This window comes from Nipponia nippon, unplaced genomic scaffold, assembly GCF_047370975.1.
Source record: "Nipponia nippon isolate SJK-2023a ecotype South Korea unplaced genomic scaffold, ASM4737097v1 scaffold_34, whole genome shotgun sequence".
NCBI lineage: Eukaryota > Metazoa > Chordata > Aves > Pelecaniformes > Threskiornithidae > Nipponia > Nipponia nippon.
In genome coordinates, this window is record NW_028262352.1 from 2,844,672 (window position 1) to 2,865,076 (window position 20,405).

The 20,405-nt window shown below is 46.6% G+C and overlaps 2 protein-coding genes across 5 annotated transcripts in view; one reads left to right on the plus strand and one right to left on the minus strand.

Annotated features, from left to right (window-relative positions):
* LOC104012737 (hsp90 co-chaperone Cdc37-like 1) overlaps window positions 1–10,796 on the minus strand; it is a 35,561-nt gene extending 24,765 nt beyond the window's left edge. For all 4 annotated transcript variants that reach the window (XM_087770925.1, XM_087770924.1, XM_087770926.1 and 1 more), the window contains exon 1: window positions 10,628–10,796. In XM_087770925.1, coding sequence (XP_087627051.1) covers window positions 10,628–10,729 — 102 coding nt within the window. In that variant the 5' untranslated portion in view covers window positions 10,730–10,796. The remainder of the gene's footprint in view (window positions 1–10,627) is intronic.
* Window positions 10,797–10,965: 169 nt separating this feature from the next.
* LOC148054101 (hsp90 co-chaperone Cdc37-like 1) overlaps window positions 10,966–20,405 on the plus strand; it is a 32,240-nt gene continuing 22,800 nt past the window's right edge. The window contains exons 1-2 of the mRNA XM_087770885.1: window positions 10,966–10,972; window positions 11,958–12,073. Of these exons, the coding sequence (XP_087627011.1) occupies window positions 10,966–10,972; window positions 11,958–12,073 (123 nt within the window). The remainder of the gene's footprint in view (window positions 10,973–11,957; window positions 12,074–20,405) is intronic.

Genomic DNA, 20,405 nt, shown 5'->3' on the forward strand with positions numbered 1-20,405 from the left:
GAAGGGCAACAAAGTTGGTGAAGGGTCTAGAGAACAAGTCTTATGAGGACCGGCTGAGGGAACAGGGGTTGTTTAGCCCGGAGAAGAGGAGGCTGAGGGGAGACCTTATTGCTCTCTACAATCACCTGAAAGGAGATTGTAGCGAGGTGGGGGTCGGTCTCTTCTCCCAAGTAACAAGCGATAGGACGAGAGGAAACAGCCTCAAGCTGCGCCAGGGGAAGTTTAGGTTGGATATTAGGAAAAACTTCTTCACCGAAAGGGTAGTCAGGCACTGGAACAGGCTGCCCAGGGAAGTGGTTGAGTCCCCATCCCTGGAGGTATTTAAAAGATGGGTAGACGTGGTGCTCGAGGACATGGTTTAGTGGTGGACTTGGCAGTGATAGGTTAACGGTTGGATTCGATGATCTTAAGGGTCTTTTCCAACCTTAACAATTCTATGATTCTATTCTATGATCTTAGCCTGAACTATCAGTGAAAGTGGAATTTAAGCTATGAAATAGTTGAGGCACAACATAAGCATCCCTTTCCTTCTACCAAATATATTGAGAGGGTCACTAACAGGTAGGAGACAGAAGTGATTTCTTAAACCACAGTATTTATATTGCCTACAGATGTACACTAGAAACTCAGCAATTTAAGAATTTTTTTCTTTATCTAAACCATCTACAGGCTACAAAGAGGACGCGGGCTCTCTCTTCACAAGGAGCCACATGGACAAGACAAGGGGCAATGGGTACAAGTTACACTGGGAGAGGTTTCATCTCGATATAAGAAAGAAGTTTTTTACAGTGAGAACAATCAATCACTGGAACAACCTCCCCAGGGACATGGTAGAATCCCCATCACTGGAGGTTTTCAAGATGCGATTGGACAGGGTGCTAGATAATCTCATCTAGGCTCCCTTTCCCACGATAGGTTGGTGTATTGGGTTTGCGTGGCAAGGTTTTGGTAGTGAGGGGGGCTACAGGGGTGGCTTCTGTGAGAAGCTGCTAGAAACTTCCCCCATGTCCGATAGAGCCAATGCCAGCCGGCTCCAAGACAGACCTGCTGCTGGCCAAGGCCGAGCCAATCAGCGACGGTGGTAGTGCCTCTGTGATAACATATTTAAGAAGGGGGAAAAAAAACCTGCACAACAGCAGCCGGAGAGAGGAGTGAGAATATGTGAGAGCAACAACTCTGCAGACACCAAGGTCAGTGAAGAAGAAGGAGGGGGAGGGGGTGCTCCAGGCGCCGGAGCAGAGATTCCCCTGCAGCCCATGGTGAAGACCATGGTGAGGCAGGCTGTCCCCCTGCAGCCCATGGAGGTTAACGGTGGAGCAGATATCCACCTGCAGCCTGTGGAGGACCCCACGCCGGAGCAGGTGGATGCCCGAAGGACGCTGTGACCCCGTGGGAAGCCTGCACTGGAGCAGGCTCCTGGCAGGACCCGTGGACAGAGAGAAGCCCACGCTGGAGCAGGTTTGCTGGCAGGATTTGTGACCGCGTGGGGGACCCACGCTGGAGCAGTCCGTTCCTGAAGGACTGCACCCCATGGAAAGAACCCATGCTGGAGCAGTCCGTGAAGAACTGCAGCCTGTGGGAAGGATTAATGATGGAGAAGTTCGTGGAGGACTGTCTCCCGTGGGAGGGATCCCACGCTGGAGCAGGGGAAGAGTGTGAGGAGTCCTCCCCCTGAGGAGGAAGGAGTGGCAGAGACAACGTTTGATGAGCTGACCGCAACTCCCATTCCCTGTCCCCCTGTGCCGCTTGGGGGGAGGAGGCAGAGAAATCGGGAGTAAAGTTAAGCCCGGGAAGAAGGGAGGGGTGGGGGGAAGGTGTTTAAAGATTTAGTTTTTATTTTCTCATTGCCTTACTCTGATTTGATTGGTAATAAATTAAACTAATTTCCCCAAGTCGAGTCTGTTTTGCCCATGACGGTAATTGCTGAGTGATCTCCCTGTCCTCATCTCGACCCACGAGCCTTTCGTTATATTTTCTCTCCCCTGTCCAGCTGAGGAGAGGGAGTGATAGAGCGGCTTTGGTGGGCACCTGGCATCTAGCCAGGGTCAACCCATCACAGTTGGACCACGTGATCTTTCAAGGTCCCTTCCAACCTGGGCTGTTCTATGATTCTGTGATCTGTCCTGCCCTCCCACCAGAAGTGAGAAATAAAATGTAAGCGTGTATTAGCTTCTCAGACTTCCAGTGCAATATTCTGAAGTTAGTGATGGTAATCATCTTCGGTAGAGGGATAGGAAGGACACTGTAAGTTGTGAGAGCTTATCTGGAGGAAACTTCAATACAGATTAATCAAAGCTTTCATGCCAACTTTGTTTCAGAATCACAGCAAATCTCTTTTTAAAGAGCAATTGACTACTTGCAATTTGGAAAAAAAATTACAACTTCTTATAAACAATGCAGTCTTCCTAATGACCTACTTATGGTATTTATAGCTATATAGAAAGAGGGACAACTATAGGCAATGTTCAAATGAGCGCTGGATGGATACTCCCAAGACTGGGAAAAAAGGAAGCTTCTGACTCCTGGCAATGTGAGAAAGGCTCTTTCTCTGCCCACAGATTTGAATTTACAGAATACATACAGTACCCTAGTAAGAGGTGAGAAGGAACAAACTGCGTTAAGGAAGGCTTCAGAACAGCTGAGCCTGAATAAAATGACAGCACCAAGAGAAAACAGCAGGTGATAGTGGTTGGAGATTCCCTTCTGTAGGGGAGAGAAGGACCTACCTGTTGATCAGACATGCTGTCTCAGATTTGTTGCTTGATGGGGGATCAAATACAGGATGCTACAGAGAAACTGCTGAGGCTTGTCCAGCCCTTGGACTATTACCTCTTGCTGCTCATCCATGTGGGCAGCAGTGATACTGCAAGGGATGACCTTGAATGTATCAAGAGTGTCTACAGAGCTCTGGGGACAAGGGCAAAAGGCATGGGGCTCATGTGGTGTTCTCCTTGATCCTTCCAGTGAGGGGGGGAAGGCATAGCTAGAAGTAGGTGCATCCAGCAGGTCAACATCTGTCTCCAGAGGTCCCTTCCAACCTACAGTATTCTTTGATGTATCATGGGGGAATTATGAGAGATCATGTTCTGGCTTTGGGAAAATGAAGTATACAAACACATAAAAAGAATTTAAGTCATATTATTTTCAGAAAAAAATCCTTTTTTTTTTTTTATAAAAATGGGTACAGTCAGTATAAAAGTTTTCCTACTCCCATGTATTGGACATCTACAGAGCCGCGTTTTAGTAAAAACTGTAAAGGGGTCTGGCTCATAAGTGAGTTTGTCAAGATGAAAAAGACTGGGGCTCTTGGCCCTTGCCTGCATCGCACTTGGAGGTGTGCTTGTAGCAAATGTAGACATATCTAGCTCCAGTTTAACTTGCTTGGCTATCAATAGTAGTGAAGCCATTGAATGGGAGCTACTTGTGGAAGTATATCCTCTGGTCCCAGGATTCCCTGTACATCTACTGGGGAAAGCCACTACTAGCACATTAAAACACCCAAGTTGATTTGAGACCAGTTCAACATTTTGTCACATGCTGTATTCATACATTTGACTATTGTACAAATATACCCAAAAACTTGCAGCTGTGACAAACGTACAGTGTTTCACACAGTTGTAGCCAAGACAAACATAGTAAAGGGATAGAGAACTGTTTTCTTCTATATCATAAATTTGGATCTAATCTTAGAGTAGCAGCAGCAGAAAGTAATTCCTATCTATCAGCTGTTTGGAGAGGACTCTATCAAATTAGAGAGCAACCCTTGTCTGAGCCAATATTAATTTAATAGGTCCACCTGGGCCATGGCTAGCTTCCTAACCAACAACTTCAGCCAAAAAGACCAAGAAATTACTAGAGAGAGAATTGTCTCACCTGGCTCTACTGAACTTAACTGAGCCACACTGAGGGGACAGAGTTGTGAGGTTTGCATTCCAGTTCTGCAATACACAGAAGTTGCATGGTCTTTCACCAGTTCTAAATTAAATTTAAAATATTTAAACAGTACGTAGTGCTGGCAAAAGGTATAGGGGTAAGAAAAGGCTCTAGACACATTACTCTACATCTGCAGGTATAGCAATTATACTGAAAGGCTCTCCATACTGTTCAGGTTTGTGAAGTATTACCCTACCTATATGTCAGAATCTATTCTTCATGTTCATTATTCATTGGCCATTCTCCCTGTCCATTAGTCACACAGTATTCTTCCCATCCATAATTTGTCGATCACTCTCCATATCCATTCTTTCAGTGGTCATTCTCCCTGTCCATTATTATTCATTGGCTATCCTCTGTGTTCATTTAGACCCTGGCTTTTGTAGCAAGTGACTGCCAGGCTCACAAGGTGGTGATTAGTGGTATAAAGTCCAACCATTGGTTGATTTCCAGTGACATCCCTCAGGGGTTGATACTGTATAACATTGTCGTGGTTTAACCCCGGTCGGCAACTAAGCACCACACAGCCGCTCGCTCACCCTCCCCCCTCCACAGTGGGATGGGGGAGAGAATCGGAAAAAAAAAAAGTAAAACCCACGGGCTGAGATAAAGACAGTTTAATAGGACACCAGAGGAAGAGGAAATAATAATAATGATGATGATGATAAAAGAACATACAAAACAAGTGATGCACAATGCAATTTCTCACTACCCGCTGACCAATGCCCAGCCAGTCCCCAAGCAGCTGTCACTACCCCCCAGCCAACTCCAGAATTCATTTATACTGAGCATGACATCATATGGTATGGAACAGCCCTTTGGCCAGTGTGGGTCAGCTGTCCTGGCTGTGCCCCCTCCCAGCTTCTTGTGCACCTGGCAGAGCAGGGGAAGCTGAAAAGTCCTTGACTAGTATAAACACTGCTTAGCAACAACTAAAACATCGTTGTGTTATCAACACTATTCTCATCCTAAATCCAAAACACAGCACTATGCCAGCTACTAGGAAGAAAATTAACTCTATCCCAGACAAACCCAGGACAAACATCTTTATTGAGAAGCTAGAGAATGGGATGGAGTGCACACAACAAGCTTGTGGATTATACCAAATTGGGGGGGCGGTGGTCAATATGCTGAAGGGCCAGTCTACTATTTATAGGGACCTGGATAGGCTGAAGAAATGAGCTGAGAGGGACCCCATGAAGTTCAACTAGGGCAAACGCCAAGTCCTGCATCTGGAATAACCCCATGCAACAGTACAGGCTGGAGGCCAACTGGCTATGAAGCAGCTTTGCAGAAAAGGACCTTGCGGTCCTGGTGGACAACAAGTTGAACATGAGGCAGCAGTATGCCCTTACAGCATGGAAGGCCAACTGCATCCTGGGCTGTATTAGCAAGAGCGTAGCCAGCAGCTCCAGGAAAGGGATCCTTCCCCTCTGTTCGGCAGTTATGAGACCGCACATGAAGTGCTGTGTCCACTTCTGGGTTCCCCAGTACTAGACAGACATGGACATACTGGAGCAGGTCCAGCAGAGGGCTACTAAGATGGTCATGGCCTGGAGCATGTGACATATGAGGAGAGGCTGAGAGAGCTGGGTTTGTTCAGCCTTCACAAGAGAAAACTCAAGAGGAATCTTATTGTTGTCAACAACTACTTAATAGGAAAATGCGGAGAAGATGGAGTCAGACTCTTCTCAGAGGTGCACAGGGACAGGATGAGAGGCAATGGACACAAGCTGCAACAAGGGCTATTCCAGTTAGTTTTTTTCCAGGAGGGTGGTCAAACCCTGGAACAGGGGCCCAGAGAAGTTGTGAAAACTCTATCTGTGAAGATATTCAGACCTCAACTGAACAAGGCCCTGAGCAACCTGCTTTGAGCAGGGGGTTGGACTTGAGACCTTCAAACATCCTTCAAACATTCTGTGTCCCAGAGGACTGGAGGAAGGCGAATGTTACCCCTATCTACAAGAAAGGCTCAAGGGAGGATCCAGGTAATTATAGGCCCATCAGTCTTTCTTCAATCCCCGGGAAAGTTATGGAACGGATCCTCCTGGGGGCCATCACAAGTCAAATGAAGCACGTGATTGGGAAAAGCCAACACGGCTTTCACCAAGGGCAGATCATGCCTGACAAATCTGGTGGCCTTCTATGATAAAGTGACCTGCTCGGTTGACATGGGGCAAGCGGTCAATGTTGTCTACCTGGACTTCTCCAAGGCTTTCGATATGGTTCCCCACGGCCTCCTCCTGGAGAAACTGATGCATTATGGCCTGGACAAGTGGTCTGTGCGGTGGGTGAGGAATTGGCTGGCGGGCCATACCCAAAGGGTGGTGGTAAATAGCTCTTTTTCAAACTGGCAACCCGTCACAAGTGGGGTCCCCCAGGGATCGATATTGGGCCCAACGCTATTCAGTATCTTCATAAGTGATCTGGATAACGGGATCAAGTGTAGCCTAATGAAGTTTGCAGATGACACCAAACTGAGTAGGGAAGTGGACACTCTGGAAGGGAGAGCCACCCTGCAGGAAGATCTGGATAGGCTGGAAGAGTGGGCTAACATGAACCTTATGAAGTTTAACAAGGACAAGTGTAGGGTCTTGCACCTGGGAAAACATAATCCAGGAGTGCAGCTCAGACTGGGATCCACCTGGCTAGAGAGCAGCTCTGTGGAAAGGGACCTGGGGGTCCTGCTGGACAGGAAGCTCAATATGAGTGAACAGTGTGCTGCTGCAGACAAGAAGGCCAATAGGATGCTGGGTTGCATCAAAAAGGGCATCTCCAGCAGAGATAAAGAAGTCATTATCCCACTCTACTCGGCGCTTGTCAGGCCACACCTGGAATACTGTGTACAGTTCTGGTCCCCGTTACACAAAAAAGATGTGGACAGGCTGGAGGGGGTCCAGAGAAGGGCCACCAAGATGATCAAGGGTCTGGGAAGCCTGCTGTATGAGGATAGGCCGAGAGAACTGGGCTTGTTCAGCCTTGAGAAAAGGAGGCTTAGAGGTGATCTCATCACCATGTACCAGTACTTAAAGGGGAGCTACAAAGAAGATGGAGACTCCCTTTTTACAAGGAGTCACATGGTGAGGACAAGGGGTAACGAGTACAAGTTACTCCCAGGGAGATTCCGATTGGACACAAGAGGCAAATTTTTCGCAATGAGAACAGTCAATCATTGGAATAATCTCCCCAAGGAAGTGGTTGACTCTGCTACGCTGAACACGTTTAAGACTCAGCTGGACATGGTGCTGGGCCATCTCGTCTAGATTGTGCTAGAAAAGTTGGACCAGATGATCCTCGAGGTCCCTTCCAACCTGGTATTCTATGATTCTATGATTGTCCTGCTCTGCTCTGCAGTGGTACGGCCTCTGTGTGCAGTTTTGGGCGCCACAGTATAAAAAGGATACGAAGCTACTAGAGAGTGTCCAGAGGAGAGCCACGAAGATGGTGAAGGGTTTAGAGGGGAAGCCGTATGAGGAGCGGCTGAAGTCACTTGGTCTGTTCAGCCTGGAGAAGAGGAGACTGAGGGGAGACCTCATCGCGGTCTACAGCTTCCTCACAAGGGGAAGAGGAGGGGCAGGTGCTGATCTCTTCTCCCTGGCGACCAATGATAGGACCCGAGGGAATGGCAGGAAGATATGCCAGGGGAGGTTTAGGTTGGATATTAGGAAAAGGTTCTTCACCCAGAGGGTGGTAGAGCACTGGAACAGGTTTCCCCAGGAGGTAGTCACGGCGCCAAGCCTGACAATATTCAAGAAGCATTTGGACAACGCCTTCAGACATATGGTGTGAATTTTGGGGTTGTCCTATGCAGGGACAGGAGTTGGACTCGATGATCCTTGTGGGTCCCTTCCAACTCAGGACATTCTATGATTCCCTTCCAACCTAGTTTGTTCTATGACTATAATTTAATTATTTAGAGAAGATTTCTCATCTACAGAGAAATGCACTGTATCAGTGTTTATTTTTCAATCATGAGAATGTTTGAGTAACTCCTACACTCTAGCTCTTGCAAAATGCTCAACTGTTACTGTGGGTGTATTAGGTATAAATTGCAGGGTTTTGGTAGCAGTGGGTTGCAGTAGTGACCTATATGGGAGGAGGCCATGAACTGTCTTGTGCCAGTCACAGCCGGTTCCAGCCAGCTCTGAAACTGATGTAAACAACCCATTGCATGCCAAAACCTCAGCCAGTCAGAGAAGCACATGGCATCTCTGCTCAAGCATATTTAAAAGATGAGCAGCAGCTGCTGGAGGAAGAAAAATGGATGGGACACATGGAAAAAGACATTGCTGGGGACATGGCTGGAGATGCACCCTTAGAAGGAGGTGCTCCATGCCAGAGCAGGCACGTCCCCAAAGGGACTGCAGCCTGTGGAAGAACCCAGAATAAGAAGCAAGGAACAGTAGAAAGAAACTATTACACAACAACCCCAACCTTCTGTGCCACCTGTCACCACATCGAAGGAATTGTTAGGGACTGAGGGTAACCTGACAAAAACAAGGGAAGCTGAGACTTGGAAGAAGGGAGGAAAGGTATTTGACTGAAGCTGAGTCTGGGGAAGGGAAAGGAATTGTTTCCCTAAGTGTTTAATGGTTTATGTTTTCTTCCTTCAATACTGAATCAGTAATTAAGTTTGTGTCAATTGGCTATAAATTATATGAAGTAAAATTCCCTGAGTCGAGACTGTTTTGCCTATGAAAGTATTGGTGGCGAATACAGGCAACACTCAGACCTGGCACAGCCTGGGATTGGAATAATTGGAGTGACTTTGAAAGTTACAGTGTTTAAGCAGACCTATGGAAATGGGAGCATTGCTCCCCAGAGTGTGAGAACTCAGCAGTCCTTTACTCAGAGTGAAATTATAGAAATGCAGGACACCTACAGCTGCCGCCCCAGGGAGATGCCCCTGCAATGGCTATGATGGTGTTGAGAAACCAGAGCTGCTGGGATAGTTCAAGTGAGCAGAGCTCTGGGGAGTTTGGGGCCCATGCCACTCGCAAACACAGCCCTGTGCAAAGGAGGAGGGTTTGAGATTGGTTGATGGAGGGATATGTTGAGCAATGGCCTGATCCTGCAAATGAAATAACCCCATGGAGGGCCTGGGAAGAAGGGAGTAATCCTTTGGGTTTTTGGAATAGGAAGAAGTGTGGTTTGCACAGGAGGGAACCAACTACAACACTCTCTACTGACCCCAATGTTGTTGCATGTACTCAGATAGACCCAGTTGTCATTTCCTTGGCAACCCAAGTAATTTGCTGAAAGCAGCAGTAATTTGCTGCGTGTAGTGTATGTAGAGTTTATAGTGTAGGTATATTAAGATTGTGATGATGTTGAAAGTAGAGTTTATAATGGATGTATGTTCAAACAGTTCTTAAATATGTGTTTCACAGAGGTAAAGGGTGGAATGTATTGGGCATAAAGTAAAGGGTTTTGGTAGCAAGGGGCTGCAGGGGTGACCTGTGCAGGAAGAGGCCATGTACTGCTATGTGCCAGTCATAGTCAGTTCCAGCCAGCTCTGAAAATGATGTAAACAATCCATTGCATGCCAAAACTCAGCGCATCTGGTGCCTCTGCTCAAACATATTTAAGAGTGGCAGCTGCTGGTGGAAGGAGAAATGGAAGGAGACAATGTAGGTACCAGCTGGAGAAGCAATCTTGAAAGGAATTACTCCACACCAGAGCAGCTACGCCCCAAAGAGACTGTGTCCTGTGGTTAAGCCATGCCTAAGTAGGCACACTCTCAAAGGGCCTGCAACCCATGGAGGAACCCACGCTAGAGCAGAGGAAAACAAGTAAGAAGCAAAGAGTGGTGAAAGAAAATGAGTAAGCAGCAAGGAGCTGCAGAAAGAAACCATTATGCAGATGACCCCAACCTCCCTTGTGCCACCTGTCACCAGATCATAACCCAGCAAAAACAAGGGAAGCTGAGACTAGGAAGCAGGGACGTGTTTGATTGAAGTTGAACCTGGGGAAGAGGGGAGAAAAGGTGTTTCCCTGTTTGTTTAATTGTGGGGTTTTTTTCCCCTCAATACCTGAATCAGTAATTGACTTTGTATCAGTTGGCAATAAATTAAATGAAATAAAATTCCCCAAGTTGAGACTGTTTTGCCTGTGACAGTGGGCTGGTGACAAATTCCAATATTACCTATAACATTACTACACAAGTCCTTTCTGACACGTCCAAGGATAGTTAAACAGATCCAGGATAATGTATGCCTGTTTACACTCCCACCCCCAATGCACCAGACTCAGTGATTATTCAAGAAAAAAAAAAAGTTTGATCACTTCTCAGACTCACATCTTTGCACCTCTTCAGTGGTTTCATTTTATATTTTACACCACACAGTGCAAAGAAAGTAGACGTATATGAGCCCAAAACAGATCCGGCTCTCTGTAAATTGATTCTGTAAACTGATAGTCAAAAGCCCTTCCCGGAGTACTCAAAGAGCTGAAACCAGGCACGAGCCCTGCAGGTGCAGGCACTGGCAACGTAGAATGCCCCAGCGGTCGGAGTCACCCGTGCTTCCACCTAAGGTTCGGTCGAGCAACGGAAACCCACGCCACTGGCACGTGCGGCCGAATCACCACCACCCCACCCACCCCCCCGCCGGAGGAAGGAAGGAGCACACGGAGCCCTGTACAAACTCAGCAGAACAAGAAAACGGCACGACAAGCGGTACGGGGAGAGATGTACCTGCGTTTCCGACAGGCGCTGGATAGATGTGAGAGTCAATTCCCGTTCCTCATCCTCCTCAACCGAACCAAGACCCTGAAAGGAGGAAGACCACAACGCCATCCTCACCACAAACTAAACAATACCGACTTAACCCCCCCAACCCTAAACCGGATATTCCTGTTGCTTGAGGTCGTTACAAGCTTCCCCGGAAATGACACTACACACTACCTCCAACGGCAGACATAAGGCTTATTTCCCCTCCCTCGCCCTGCACCTTACCCCGCCACTGGTCCAGGTCACGTGGGTAGAGCCGGCCCTGCCTCTTCCGAGCTAGGGGAGTCTTAATTCAGCGTGACATGGGAGGTTGGCGTGTGCGTGGTCTGTTTATCACTGAGCCTGTTTTGTTGGATCAGTGACTCTGAAAAGTTTTTTAGGGAAATAGCCTTGCTGAAGTTGTCGCTGGGTGGAACGTGATCGGTTGTGATCTGTTTGCAAGCGGCCAAGAGAAAGCCTTCAGTGTAGAAGTCCCAGGAGCAGCTCAGTCTGCTCCACTTAGTCCTCTGCCTTCTGAGCTGGTTGCTGTATGTGTATCTCAGATCTGCTTCACAGTCACAAGTTTGGATGTTGTTACAGAGCAAGAGGTGATCGTTGCATCAGTGTGGGAAATGGTTCTTTATGCTGAATCAGTTTTGTAACATGCAGGTCAATGTTTAGCTTTTGCTAAAAAGGAGATGTTTCTGTGTTTTATTTTTCAGAGCTCCATGGAATTTTTCTGTAAAGATGGAGGGCCAGTTAGCAGTCTTTGCTCCCTCCTCATCTTCATCTAGAGGCTACTCCAGGAATTAATCAAATGTGTATACATGTACAAGTCTGCTCTAGTGTTGTAACGTGCTTGCAGGTTCTTTGAAGGTATATGCATGTACCCAAAGGATTGCCTGTGCAGACAGCACTGCTAAGCACATTATACACATCACGTTGGGCTGGCAGACGTCCGAGTTTACATCTCTCTCTCTTCTCTGCCACCGCGAGCAGTGCTCAGTTCAGTGCTTCCTGCACGCCTAGTTACACCGAGCTGCAAAATCCGCGTGCCGGCAGCCATGGCGTTCTGGCATGGAATGTTTGAGTCTCCATAGCAACGCGATGCGTCCCCATGAGATGCCGCAGCGGCTGTAGTTCCAGCTCAGTGAGCTGTGCGCAGGGGCTGGAAAGCTGCCGGGCTGAGAGCGGCCGGGGTCTTTTTTGTGCCCCCTCCTTCTATATCCCGATCCCCTTGAGTTGCTAGGACCTTCCTCCCCCCTGTGGCTGGCACCGGGACCAAGATGCCTTTGAAGTAAGTAGTGAGCTGCAGATTCACACCATGAAGTGGGAGCCACGTCTGAGAGAAGAGCAGGGAGAGCATGGACGAAGTTCAGGGATGGGGGAAAGGAGCTGGGGGAATGCCTGGAAATTCTACCTCTGATACAGGTATGGTAAGGTCGTAGAAATCTACCTTCAGTACTGCAAATCCCTGAAATGCGACACTCCTGTGAAATGCAAGAATATACACACATATCTATGCGTTTATAAATAGATGTGTGCACATATATATATGTACGTACATACATATATGCACCATTGAAGAATTTCTGTCACCAAGAGCTCCTGGTGGAGTTCTCCATTTTAACAGCTTGATTTCTATTTGGGAATGAAAGTTAAGGAAAAACAAAAGTTTAAAGGATACTATGAGATGGTACATTTGAGGGAATAATTAATAACAACTGTAAATTTTACAGGGCCATGTGCTTTTCTGTGCCCTAGGCAGTTTTGAAAGTCCCTTTTCAGAAGATCAATTCTATAACTGCCCCTGGCACAACTAAAGACAGAATTAGATCTTATCTGGCACCCTTGCTGACAGCTTCAATAAAGAAGCTAAGGACCTACTAAACTCCTTTCTGAGAAAGAGGATAGTTTTATAGACCGAGTTTGAGGCATGGGTGTAGGAGAGATTAGAGTAAAATAATTTTATTTCACTGTAAATGTATTTTTTTTCTCAAGGCCATGTGTACTGTTATGTTCCTGCTAGAGAAACATAACATTTATCTCAGTGTTTTACGTGCAACTTGATGAAGAATTAAACCCACTGCTATGAAGGAACGGATTTTAACATGTCTTTAAAATTTTGCAGTCTTGAATTTTTATTGATAGCAGTGGTTATGGGAGGACAGACAATAGTATGTAAGGATACTTGCTCTGGATTTATTCTGTTTCAAATTTATTTTTGTGGGGAAAAATGTGTTCTAATATGGCTATCATCTGTTCAAGATTTCTATGATATCAGCAGGCATATGAATTAAAGATCCAAATAAATGACTAATGCTTTTACTAACATTTTACATTCCATCTTAACATGTGAAATCAGTGAGAAGACAAGTCTTCAGCTTGATTATTCCTGTACTGTATGCCTATTAGTTATGACTCTGATGAGTAGTGATTTATGTTTGAAAATTGTTTTGAAAAAATGGTTCAGCACAATATGTTTTTGTCTCTAGTGGTTAGCAGAACCATGCTGAAACCATTACAAAACAGGAATAGACACGGTTTAGGAGAACTGTGTATTTTTCTCCTTATTTATTTCTTACTGACTCTTCCTCTGCTCCAATATGAGAATCCCTTCTTTTTGCAAACCACTTGCTGAGTGGCTCTGTTTCTCTAAAACTTTCCCCATTGCTCACAACATTCCTTTTCCTGGGGGATGTTGTTACTTTACCTTTTCCTCCTGAGGCCTGTGGTTACTATTGAAGGTTGAGGATGAATCAGTAGACATAGTAACCTTGTTACTAATAAGCTAACTTTTTAAAAAAATTTTTTTTGGCTAGATAACCTAAGGCACCAAATACAAGGTATATACTAATGAAGAGAAATTGGTTATATTTTTAAAAGTGAAGGTAAATTCACCTATCCTTCATTTTGACCTCCTGACACATGTGAAAACTACAAACTGCCATCTTCATTTGGACTTTACTGCATGTTAGGGTGAAATTAGCTGTCATTTTACAGCACTTCAGCTCCTCTACAATAAATACCCTTATGCCCATTCTGACTGTGAAGCTGAAGTGAAATAATTTAACCCACTTTTATGGAGCAGTAGTGTCATGGTTTAACCCCAGTTGGCAACTAAGCACCACACAGCCGCTCGCTTACCTTCCCCTCTCCCCCCAGTGGATGCATTGTGCATCACTTGTTTTGTATGTTCTTTTATCATCATCATCATTATTATTATTTCCTCTTCCTCTGGTGTCCTATTAAACTGTCTTTATCTCAGCCCGTGGGTTTTACTTTTTTTTTTTCCGATTCTCTCCCCCATCCCACTGTGGAGGGGGGAGGGTGAGCGAGCGGCTGTGTGGTGCTTAGTTGCCGACCGGGGTTAAACCACGACAATGTTATACAGTATCAACCCCTGAGGGATGTCACTGGAAATCAACCAATGGTTGGACTTTATACCACTAATCACCACCTTGTGAGCCTGGCAGTCACTTGCTACAAAAGCCAGGGTCTAAATGAACACAGAGGATAGCCAATGAATAATAATGGACAGGGAGAATGACCACTGAAAGAATGGATATGGAGAGTGATCGACAAATTATGGATGGGAAGAATACTGTGTGACTAATGGACAGGGAGAATGGCCAATGAATAATGAACATGAAGAATAGATTCTGACATATAGGTAGGGTAATACTTCACAAACCTGAACAGTATGGAGAGCCTTTCAGTATAATTGCTATACCTGCAGATGTAGAGTAATGTGTCTAGAGCCTTTTCTTACCCCTATACCTTTTGCCAGCACTACGTACTGTTTAAATATTTTAAATTTAATTTAGAACTGGTGAAAGACCATGCAACTTCTGTGTATTGCAGAACTGGAATGCAAACCTCACAACTCTGTCCCCTCAGTGTGGCTCAGTTAAGTTCAGTAGAGCCAGGTGAGACAATTCTCTCTCTAGTAATTTCTTGGTCTTTTTGGCTGAAGTTGTTGGTTAGGAAGCTAGCCATGGCCCAGGTGGACCTATTAAATTAATATTGGCTCAGACAAGGGTTGCTCTCTAATTTGATAGAGTCCTCTCCAAACAGCTGATAGATAGGAATTACTTTCTGCTGCTGCTACTCTAAGATTAGATCCAAATTTATGATATAGAAGAAAACAGTTCTCTATCCCTTTACTATGTTTGTCTTGGCTACAACTGTGTGAAACACTGTACGTTTGTCACAGCTGCAAGTTTTTGGGTATATTTGTACAATAGTCAAATGTATGAATACAGCATGTGACAAAATGTTGAACTGGTCTCAAATCAACTTGGGTGTTTTAATGTGCTAGTAGTGGCTTTCCCCAGTAGATGTACAGGGAATCCTGGGACCAGAGGATATACTTCCACAAGTAGCTCCCATTCAATGGCTTCACTACTATTGATAGCCAAGCAAGTTAAACTGGAGCTAGATATGTCTACATTTGCTACAAGCACACCTCCAAGTGCGATGCAGGCAAGGGCCAAGAGCCCCAGTCTTTTTCATCTTGACAAACTCACTTATGAGCCAGACCCCTTTACAGTTTTTACTAAAACGCGGCTCTGTAGATGTCCAATACATGGGAGTAGGAAAACTTTTATACTGACTGTACCCATTTTTATAAAAAAAAAAAAAGGATTTTTTTCTGAAAATAATATGACTTAAATTCTTTTTATGTGTTTGTATACTTCATTTTCCCAAAGCCAGAACATGATCTCTCATAATTCCCCCATGATACATCAAAGAATACTGTAGGTTGGAAGGGACCTCTGGAGACAGATGTTGACCTGCTGGATGCACCTACTTCTAGCTATGCCTTCCCCCCCTCACTGGAAGGATCAAGGAGAACACCACATGAGCCCCATGCCTTTTGCCCTTGTCCCCAGAGCTCTGTAGACACTCTTGATACATTCAAGGTCATCCCTTGCAGTATCACTGCTGCCCACATGGATGAGCAGCAAGAGGTAATAGTCCAAGGGCTGGACAAGCCTCAGCAGTTTCTCTGTAGCATCCTGTATTTGATCCCCCATCAAGCAACAAATCTGAGACAGCATGTCTGATCAACAGGTAGGTCCTTCTCTCCCCTACAGAAGGGAATCTCCAACCACTATCACCTGCTGTTTTCTCTTGGTGCTGTCATTTTATTCAGGCTCAGCTGTTCTGAAGCCTTCCTTAACGCAGTTTGTTCCTTCTCACCTCTTACTAGGGTACTGTATGTATTCTGTAAATTCAAATCTGTGGGCAGAGAAAGAGCCTTTCTCACATTGCCAGGAGTCAGAAGCTTCCTTTTTTCCCAGTCTTGGGAGTATCCATCCAGCGCTCATTTGAACATTGCCTATAGTTGTCCCTCTTTCTATATAGCTATAAATACCATAAGTAGGTCATTAGGAAGACTGCATTGTTTATAAGAAGTTGTAATTTTTTTTCCAAATTGCAAGTAGTCAATTGCTCTTTAAAAAGAGATTTGCTGTGATTCTGAAACAAAGTTGGCATGAAAGCTTTGATTAATCTGTATTGAAGTTTCCTCCAGATAAGCTCTCACAACTTACAGTGTCCTTCCTATCCCTCTACCGAAGATGATTACCATCACTAACTTCAGAATATTGCACTGGAAGTCTGAGAAGCTAATACACGCTTACATTTTATTTCTCACTTCTGGTGGGAGGGCAGGACAGATCACAGAATCATAGAACAGCCCAGGTTGGAAGGGACCTTGAAAGATCACGTGGTCCAACTGTGATGGGTTGACCCTGGCTAGATGCCAGGTGCCCACCAAAGCCGCTCTATCACTCCCTCTCCTCAGCTGGACAGGGGAGAGAAAATATAACGAAAGGCTCGTGGGTCGAGATGAGGACAGGGAGATCACTCAGCAATTACCGTCATGGGCAAAACAGACTCGACTTGGGGAAATTAGTTTAATTTATTACCAATCAAATCAGAGTAAGGCAATGAGAAAATAAAAACTAAATCTTTAAACACCTTCCCCCCACCCCTCCCTTCTTCCCGGGCTTAACTTTACTCCCGATTTCTCTGCCTCCTCCCCCCAAGCGGCACAGGGGGACAGGGAATGGGAGTTGCGGTCAGCTCATCAAACGTTGTCTCTGCCACTCCTTCCTCCTCAGGGGGAGGACTCCTCACACTCTTCCCCTGCTCCAGCGTGGGATCCCTCCCACGGGAGACAGTCCTCCACGAACTTCTCCATCATTAATCCTTCCCACAGGCTGCAGTTCTTCACGGACTGCTCCAGCATGGGTTCTTTCCATGGGGTGCAGTCCTTCAGGAACGGACTGCTCCAGCGTGGGTCCCCCACGCGGTCACAAATCCTGCCAGCAAACCTGCTCCAGCGTGGGCTTCTCTCTGTCCACGGGTCCTGCCAGGAGCCTGCTCCAGTGCAGGCTTCCCACGGGGTCACAGCGTCCTTCGGGCATCCACCTGCTCCGGCGTGGGGTCCTCCACAGGCTGCAGGTGGATATCTGCTCCACCGTTAACCTCCATGGGCTGCAGGGGGACAGCCTGCCTCACCATGGTCTTCACCATGGGCTGCAGGGGAATCTCTGCTCCGGCGCCTGGAGCACCCCCTCCCCCTCCTTCTTCTTCACTGACCTTGGTGTCTGCAGAGTTGTTGCTCTCACATATTCTCACTCCTCTCTCCGGCTGCTGTTGTGCAGGTTTTTTTTCCCCCTTCTTAAATATGTTATCACAGAGGCACTACCACCGTCGCTGATTGGCTCGGCCTTGGCCAGCAGCAGGTCTGTCTTGGAGCCGGCTGGCATTGGCTCTATCGGACATGGGGGAAGTTTCTAGCAGCTTCTCACAGAAGCCACCCCTGTAGCCCCCCTCACTACCAAAACCTTGCCACGCAAACCCAATACACCAACCTATCGTGGGAAAGGGAGCCTAGATGAGATTATCTAGCACCCTGTCCAATCGCATCTTGAAAACCTCCAGTGATGGGGATTCTACCATGTCCCTGGGGAGGTTGTTCCAGTGATTGATTGTTCTCACTGTAAAAAACTTCTTTCTTATATCGAGATGAAACCTCTCCCAGTGTAACTTGTACCCATTGCCCCTTGTCTTGTCCATGTGGCTCCTTGTGAAGAGAGAGCCCGCGTCCTCTTTGTAGCCTGTAGATGGTTTAGATAAAGAAAAAAATTCTTAAATTGCTGAGTTTCTAGTGTACATCTGTAGGCAATATAAATACTGTGGTTTAAGAAATCACTTCTGTCTCCTACCTGTTAGTGACCCTCTCAATATATTTGGTAGAAGGAAAGGGATGCTTATGTTGTGCCTCAACTATTTCATAGCTTAAATTCCACTTTCACTGATAGTTCAGGCTAAGATCATAGAATAGAATCATAGAATTGTTAAGGTTGGAAAAGACCCTTAAGATCATCGAATCCAACCGTTAACCTATCACTGCCAAGTCCACCACTAAACCATGTCCTCGAGCACCACGTCTACCCATCTTTTAAATACCTCCAGGGATGGGGACTCAACCACTTCCCTGGGCAGCCTGTTCCAGTGCCTGACTACCCTTTCGGTGAAGAAGTTTTTCCTAATATCCAACCTAAACTTCCCCTGGCGCAGCTTGAGGCTGTTTCCTCTCGTCCTATCGCTTGTTACTTGGGAGAAGAGACCGACCCCCACCTCGCTACAATCTCCTTTCAGGTGATTGTAGAGAGCAATAAGGTCTCCCCTCAGCCTCCTCTTCTCCGGGCTAAACAACCCCTGTTCCCTCAGCCGGTCCTCATAAGACTTGTTCTCTAGACCCTTCACCAACTTTGTTGCCCTTCTCTGGACACGCTCCAGCACCTCGATGTCCTTCTTGTAGTGAGGGGCCCAAAACTGAACACAGTACTCGAGGTGCGGCCTCACCAGTGCCGAGTACAGGGGCACTATCACCTCCCTGGTCCTGCTGGCCCTAGGACATGCATTCAGTAATTGTACTGGGTTTACATAGCAAGGTTTTGGTAGCAGGGGTGCTGCAGGAGTGGCCTCTGTGAGAAGAGACCAGGGGCTGCCCTCATGTCGGACAGAGCCAGTTCCAGTCAGCTCCAAAATGGACCCACTGCAGGCCAAAGCTGAGCCAATCAGCGAAGCTGGTGGCACCTCTGTGAAAACATATTTAAGAAAGGGCAAAAAAATACTGTGTAGCAGTTGTAAGAGAGAGGAGTGAGGAAAAAATGTGAGAGAAACAACCCTGAAGACATCAAGGTCAGAGAAGAAAGAAGAGGGGGAGTTGCTCCATGTGCCAGAGCAGAGATTCCCCTGCAGCCTGTGGAGAAGACCATGGTGAAGCAGGCTATCCCCCAGCAACCCATGGAGAAGACCACATGCCAGAGCAGGTATTCCCTGCAGCTTGTGGAGAGGACCGTGCTGGAGCAGATATCCACACTGCAGCCTATGGAGGATACTGCACTGGAGCAGGTGGATTGCCCTGAAGGAAGTTGCAGCTGGTGGAGAGCCCGTGCTGGAGCAGGGTCCTGGCAGGAGCTGCAGCTCGTGGGGGACCCACGTTTGAGCAGTCTTTTCCTGAAGGACTGTACCCTGTGGAACAGAACCATACTGTAGCAGTTCTTGAAGAAATGCAGTCCATGAGAAGGACCCCACACTGGAGCAGGGGAAAGGTGTGAGGAGAAAGGAGCGCCAGAGAGGAACTGTTACAAACCGACCGCAACCCCCATTCCCCATCCCCCCAGTGCCACTCAGGACAGGGAGGAGGAGACAGAAGAGTTGGGAACAATGGAGTGAATTTGAGCTTGGGAAGGGGGAGGGGAATGTGTTTTCAGTTTTGTCTTTAGAATCATAGAATCATAGAATCGTTTAGGTTGGAAAAGACCTTTAAGATCATCGAATCCAACCGTTAACCTAGCACTGCCAAGTCCACCACTAAACCATGTCTCTAAGCACCACATCTACACATCTTTTAAATACCTCCAGGGATGGGGACTCAACCATTTCCCTGGGCAGCCTGTTCCAATGCTTGACAACGCTTTCAGTGAAGAAATTTTCCTAATATCCAACCTAAACCTCCCCTGGTGCACCTTGAGGCCGTTTCCTCTCGTCCTATCGCTTGTTACTTGGGAGAAGAGACCGACCCCCACCTCGCTACAATCTCCTTTCAGGTAGCTGTAGAGAGCGATAAGGTCTCCCCTCAGCCTCCTCTTCTCCAGGCTAAACAACCCCAGTTCCCTCAGCCGCTCCTCGTAAGACTTGTTCTCTAGACCCTTCACCAGCTTCATTGCCCTTCTTTGGACACGCTCCAGCACCTCAGTGTCCTTCTTGTAGTGAGGGGCCCAAAACTGAACACAGTACTTGAGGTGCGGCCTCACCAGTGCCATGGTTGTTTCTCACCATCCTACTATATTTTTAATTTGCAATAAATGAAATTAATCTTCCCCAATTCGAGTCTGTTTTGCCCATGACAGTAATTGGTGAGCGATCTTCCTGTCTTTATCTCGACCCATGAGCTTTTTTTCATCTTATTTTCTTCCCCTGTCCTGCTGAGGAGGGGTAGTGAGAAAGCGGCTTGGTGGGCACCTGGCAGCCAGCCAAGGTCAACCCACCACAGTAATATTAATCCATGCTGGAAGGTAGGTAGTAATAGTTACTCTGTTGTTATGATTTGGCATCATAAAGCAGATGCTTTCTTCTCAGAAGTATGTCTTAGAAGTATTCTGCTATTTTTGGCTATTGTTAATTTTGCAGAATAAAGATAGCCAGAGGGGAGTGAGGAAAATCCTTTCATCTACAA